At 28.7% G+C, this 6,871-nt stretch overlaps 1 protein-coding gene across 1 annotated transcript; it reads right to left on the minus strand.

Annotated features, from left to right (window-relative positions):
• Window positions 1-1,164: 1,164 nt before the first annotated feature.
• LOC111612989 (mitochondrial chaperone BCS1-like) lies at window positions 1,165-6,062 on the minus strand (the record flags this gene model as incomplete). Its single annotated transcript, XM_023354283.1, has 3 exons — window positions 1,165-2,124; window positions 2,194-2,311; window positions 5,893-6,062. Coding segments are annotated over 3 exons (544 nt in total), but the record flags the coding sequence as incomplete, so codon positions are not given.
• Between the last annotated feature and the right edge of the window lie 809 nt (window positions 6,063-6,871).

Consider the following 6,871-nt stretch of genomic DNA (forward strand, 5'->3'; position numbering starts at 1 on the left):
GAGATTTGACAAACTCCACAGAAAAACTCATAGGGTGTCGAATTGCATGACTTCAATGGCCAGTTCTGGTTGACACTGCATTAGATGGCATAGCCTGGAAATCACCTTAGAAAAAGTAGTCCGATCACTGTCAATGGGTACATCCTTTATATTTTTATACATATACATATACATCCTTTATATATATGTATATTTGTAATATTATAAATAAGCTTATCAAGAAGACTTATCTTACTTTTTTATTCCCATTTAATTCCTTAGAAACTTGTGTAATAAATTATTCTTAATATAGTATAGTTGCTGTTTACACACAGAAATTATGTAATAAAGTTAATACAGTAAATAGAAAATGGCTTTTGCAAAATATCTGTTTATTTAATTTTCAGTTTTTACAATATTATGTATGAAAAAAATTTAACTTACATCCTTAAAAACTGCATTTGATGATTATAATGAAATGATGCACTATCTACTTCAGTATAAGTTATAGTACTTATGTACTATAACTTATACTTATAATAGTACAGTTGACCCCCTATAACACGGGTTCCTATAGTTCGGATTCCTATATGACGGCGAAAAAATTGCGACGGTATCCATACAAACACGGTAAAAAAACTCCTATAATTCGGTAAAACGTCATCAGGCAGCCGAACTACTTTCCACCGTCCAGCGCCATGCTACAGAGAGGTTAGGCGAGTAAGTTGAGTTTACTATCGTCTGTACTGTATGTAAATTAGGTACTGTAAGTCTAATACAGCACTAATTTTATACATTTCTTGTGAAAGAAACATTTCTTATTCAACGGTCATACAAATTATTTATATTAATGATGTCTCCAAAGTTCAATGAAGTTTTCGCAGAAAAATAATTTATCAGAAAACGCGGCACCGTTTGGTGCGCTGCTCCGCGACAAAAACAAGCGTAAGCAACGGCATAGTCGAACGGTGCACACTCGGTAAGTAATCCTACAATTTTTTGTTTATAGCATAGTTTATACGAATTATTCCCAAAAAATTATACGTATTTTGGAAATATTGAGTCAAATTAGTCTAGGAATCGATTAATTTTATGGAAGAAAACCTTTCAAACAGCCGTAGTCCGTAAACTTCACACATGTCGGGCTGTGATTGGCAAGATCTCCTAAAACATCAATTTCATAAAAAACGGAACGTATCTACCGTGTTATAGGGGGGTCGACTGTACTGAAGTACAGTACTATTATAAGTTATATATACAGAATGAGCCAAAAGTACCTTGAGAAAATATTTACACATTTAACCACATAGAATGTGACCTTGATGAAACATAATAATTGGAAGATTTCCTATTTATGGTAGGACTAATTTATAGAATTGTCAAGGCAAAATTTTATGATAAATTAATTTTAAAACTCAATTCAGTTAAAAGGTATTGTAATAAGTATCAGAAAACGAAATAAAAAAACACTAAAGAATTTAATTATTTTTAGGTAAACAGTGCTTAAACGCCTTTAAAAACAGAAAAATATTTGCCTTAATGTAGTTTGAAAAACAAGTAGTGCTTTCAGACTTACATTAATCCTCAAGTTCTAATGCTTTTGGACTACATTTCTAAAACTTAACAGTCGATATAAATTGGCAAATATTAAAGAATTTTACTTTTAAATGTCTATTAAATGCAAGTATTTTCCTATTTTTATATTTATGAAATCTTTTATGTATTTTAAACGTTTTTACTTTAACTTATTCTAAAAATTTACCTTCGGCCCACACTGTGTGTAACTATAAAATTTTATAAAAATCATAGCTCTTGTGATGCATTACAGTATATAGCTTTATTTACAATTTATATTAACTTTTAATTTGAATAATTTATTTTCTTCAGTGTCATAAAGTCCATATCTTTTCAATATTACTGATTACATTTTTAGGATCATTTTTATAAAACATAAAAAATCCCTGTACCATGGCCATGCTAATGTCTTTATTAGTCTGTAATGCTGTTGAAACAAACTTATCAGCACTTTCTTTACTCTCATATGGATAAAATCTCTCAAACATTAACCGTAACTGATGAGCTGATGCAAACCCAATGTATTCTTTGACGTCTACGCGGCCAGGTCGTATCAATGCAGGATCAAGTCTTTGTATAAAAAGTTTAAAATTTAATTTTTCTGTTATTTAAAGAAAAAGTAATTTATCCTATACTTACCTGTCAATAAAATTTGTTGTCATGCATACTATTCTTGCTTCAGATGAAGCAACTCCATCTAACATGTTTAGCAAACCACTGAGTGTTACATGACTCAATCCTTCATATGCTATATTGACTAGAAAAGTATAAACTAAATTAAATATGATTAAAATAAATTAATTATTGATTGTATGAAAAATGCTTTGATTTTAATATCCAATAAATATTAATATGCTAATATTTATAATACTGATTATATCTATACCACATGATTAAATGAAAAATTTACTGGAAAGAAATACACTTGTGACGCCATGAACTGCTACACTTGTTACTGTCCCACTATATAGTGTAAGAAGCACTTAAACATTTACTAACTATAAACTTGAGAGATAACGGTTAAAACTAAATAAAGAAATAAATAGTGTATAAAGAGTCAGGCAAGTACCACTGACTCTCAGAAAAACTTTTTACATGCAAAACTAAATGAAATAGGCATATTATGGTTATTTTACAAATTTCATAAAAACATTTACAGACTACATCTACATGGTCATTATACAAAACTGTTAACTTGTACTATTTACAATATACATATATGCAGCTTATCAATATTTCCTCCAATAGGTTGTGATTCCTGAAAATCACTTAGCTAACTATTTCTAATAAATATAAATTCAATAATTATCTAAACTTTATCTTGTAATTGTACTGTATTAACTTGAATAAATTTATAATTATAATCTTAAGGCATATTTAAGTTCTTGTACAGTACACTATAACATTTATCAATGGAATGTAACCAAATGCAATACAGAAAATCCTCATTAATTCAAACTAGGATAATTCAAAATCCTGTTAATTTATAACTGTATTAACTTATTTGTTGGATGGAATTTACATGTTAAGAAATTTTGTTAGTTTGAAATAGGGCTACTTTGAAATTTGAAGTGATAATTCTGTCCAAACTGTAATGTGTTTATGTTAACTTGTATATTTAGATCAAAGATTACATACCTCCATACTATAAGAGAATAATAGATCATGAACAACTCTAATCTGGTCAACATATCTTTGCTTTTACAGTAACACATTTTCTGGTGTTACCTTACCCATTGACTACCCTATCTCTTATCTCATAAAATGTGGCAGAGTTTCAGGGTTTCGAGACTGGACTACAAGTAGCAAATTGAGATATTTATAGGGCTCTATGTTACTAGATTTGGGAAACCTACTTTCTGGATAAATTTAAAAATAATTTTGACTATATTTTGACAATTCTGCTTTATGTTTTATAGAACCTATCTGGCAACCTGTGAGGTTGAACATCATATGACATGTGTTGTTTATCTATAGTTTATTTATATTATTTAGTTATTAATTAATGAAAGTAATGTTCTATATACATAGCTGTATTCTGTTTGCTTAATAAATTACATCATTAACATGGCATTTGGCATATTGTACGTACAGAAATATGTAAATCTTGGATAATTCAAAGTTGTGCTTATTTTGTCTCTTGAATTTTCAAATAATGAAGGTTTCTCATATCAACAATTTATGTTCTAGTGTAATATGGCATCATTCGATTGCAATATTTTAAAGTATCTTGTTAACAAAGATGTGTGTGTAAGTGTATATCCTATGTGTCAGTGTCCAGCAACCATGAGCAAAAAATCTTTTAAGTGCTTTCAGCTTGTGAGTGACCTCTGTCCAAAATGGACATGTGTTGTTCACAAAATCATGGCAAGACAACTTCAAATGCTTGATGAATGCCATGGAAAACAGTTTTCTACATTGTATTACCAAAACTTGTAAGCAAAACACACACACTATTTATAAGAAATGTTATGAGTTCAATGAATTTGACCATATATCACGAAATAAAAGACAACTCATCTTATTTGTATAAAATAAATATGTATCATATTTATTTTATACATCCCAGTGTGCAGTTGCTGCATGCTTAACATGGTTACTCCAGACTTGTACTGTATTGGTTTGTCCACTTTGCTTGGTAGCACGTTCATGTCCATGGTTACTGGATGCTGCTCCATATGATATACCCTAAGACATTTATGTTCTTGCATATAGCATCTTACACTACAGGTATACCTCGACTTATGTCGTTTTGACTTACGTCGTTCCCAATTATACATCGTTTGTCAGAAAAGTATATGGAAAAATAAAAATCAAGTTTAAGTCATTTTATTCGACTTTACATCTGTCCGCCACAAATATTGAAGTCGTAGTATCAGTAGAAAAGCATTTAAAGCACATAAAATCATATTAAAATATATACATTTACAAGTATTTACTGTATTTAAAGTACATGCATTCGTAAATTTAGATTACTTTTTACTGTACTATATTAAAAACTAAAATTTATTTGTTTGTAAGCTTAAAATAGATCCTTATTAACCATATATTATTAGAAATGCATTAATAAATAAAATACAGAACTGGGAATGGTAATTTATGATTTAGCCTAGTGACAAGTAGATTCGGAGACAAGTAAATTTGACTTACGTCGTCTCTTCTGGAACCAATTACCTACGTAAGGCGAGGTATACCTGTATATGCAAGAACTTAAAATACATATTTATACAATGATTCATTATAATAGAGATTTGTATGAGACACTCATTTGCCAAACTGATTAACTTCACAAAACAAAAAGTAGAGATTGTTGATAAAATAATATACATTTTTTTTAAAAATTCCTTTTAAAATTTAAATTTAAATAAACATTTTAGAATTTATTATTACAAGCATAGTTTTTATCTAATGACATATAAAATAATGATTATTCTAAACATATATTATTTTTTCCTTTTTTGCTTAACTAAGGGAGTTAAGCAAATTGATTGTATGTGTATATATATTATACACATACATCAGTGCATGCGGTGACATTTAATGTTAGGGAAGCTGAGCTGGCCCTGGATAGAATCATTCAAAGCATTATATGATATTTTGGTGTGTTGCATCCATGAACTAAATTGCATGAGATTGGTGCTCTGTAAAGTGCATGCGCAAATACATATAATCTGGATGTTTTACACCATTCAAATATTTTTGCTGTAGAAGCTGTCCTGTATTCAACAATATAGTGCTTCCATTGGGAATATGCATATACGAATTTGTATTCAAATATACAATAGCAATCTTATCATTTTTTTTCACATGTAGTATAGAAATTTGTAATAAGATACATAATGTGGTTATAATAAAATACTAATTTTAATTAATTCAAAGTATGTTAAAATATGAAAATAATCCCACAATATGTATTTACATTTTAGAAAATACAAGGAAAAACTGCATTTCTACAGCTTCCATAATGGCAAGCCACTGACATACATATACATATTATATTTCCAAAATACAACACATTGACTATAAATAGTATATAAATTTATTATAAATATAAATCTAAACATAACAGGATAAAGTTTTGTTAAATTTCTAATTAGATCTGATAGCAATAAAATTTTGCACTAAATTTTGGTATGATTTTAATTCTTTAATTTAATTCTGCTGTCAGATTGACAGAATTTGTTTAGTACATTTTTGCTAGATTTAAATCTTAATTCTGTATGCATGTTTATGTTTTTCAACAGGATTTATTATTGAAGATCATCAAACTTAAATACACAAAAATATTTTGAACTAATGTATTTTTAATACTTTATATAAAAAAAATTTATTTTTTACCTTTACTTGATTCTTCACGACTAATAAAAGCAGCATCTATATCCTCGAGCAGAATAAGAGATTGCTGAGGAGCTATATTCATTAAATGATTAAGTCTGTCATCAGAAAGTCCTCTTTCACTCAAATTAAGTACACATATGCTATATTCAAGTTCTCCTGCCAATGCTGTACTAAATCATAAAATAATTTATTAAAAGAAATAAAATAAATTACTTAAAATGTTTTTCTATTGAAAAAATTTTTATATTTCAAAATCACAGATAAAATATTTTGAATTTTAATTTTTAAGTTTTCAAATTCTCATAAAACTAAATTTACAATCTGTATAACAGTCAAAATATGTTGTTTGTATGTATATTACGTAAAGACTTCTATACTGTTCAATGTAGCCACACCAAATTTGGTAAGAATATTCTTTGACACTCTATACAAAATACTATTGGGTTCACCATCCCAACCACCCCTAAAGCCCACACTCTCTTAATTTAAGTCTGAGCAATTTTTTGTTTTGCAATTTCATTATTTTAAATACTCAATATATATACAGTCGACCCCCTATAACGCGGTAGATACGTTCTGCTTTATAAGAATTTCGCGTTGTAGGAATCTTTTGTTTATAGCATAGTTTATACAGATTATTCCCAAAAAATTATACATGTTTTGGAAATGTCGAGTGAAATTAGTCTAGAATCGATTAATTTTATGGAAGAAAACCTTTCAAACAGCTGTAGTTTGTAAACTGCACACGTGCTGGGCTGTGATTGGCTCATGTATTTGAGGATTCCTACAACGCGAAATTCTTATATTCTCAAATACATGAGCCAATCACAGCCCAGCACGTGTGCAGTTTACAAACTACAGCTGTTTGAAAGGTTTTCTTCCATAAAATTAATTGATTCTAGACTAATTTCACTCGACATTTCCAAAACATGTATAATTTTTTGGGAATAATCTGTATAAACTATGCTATAAACAAAAG

Source organism: Centruroides sculpturatus, unplaced genomic scaffold, assembly GCF_000671375.1.
Source record: "Centruroides sculpturatus isolate CEXI.00-Female unplaced genomic scaffold, Cexi_2.0 scaffold1654, whole genome shotgun sequence".
Classification (NCBI taxonomy): domain Eukaryota; kingdom Metazoa; phylum Arthropoda; class Arachnida; order Scorpiones; family Buthidae; genus Centruroides; species Centruroides sculpturatus.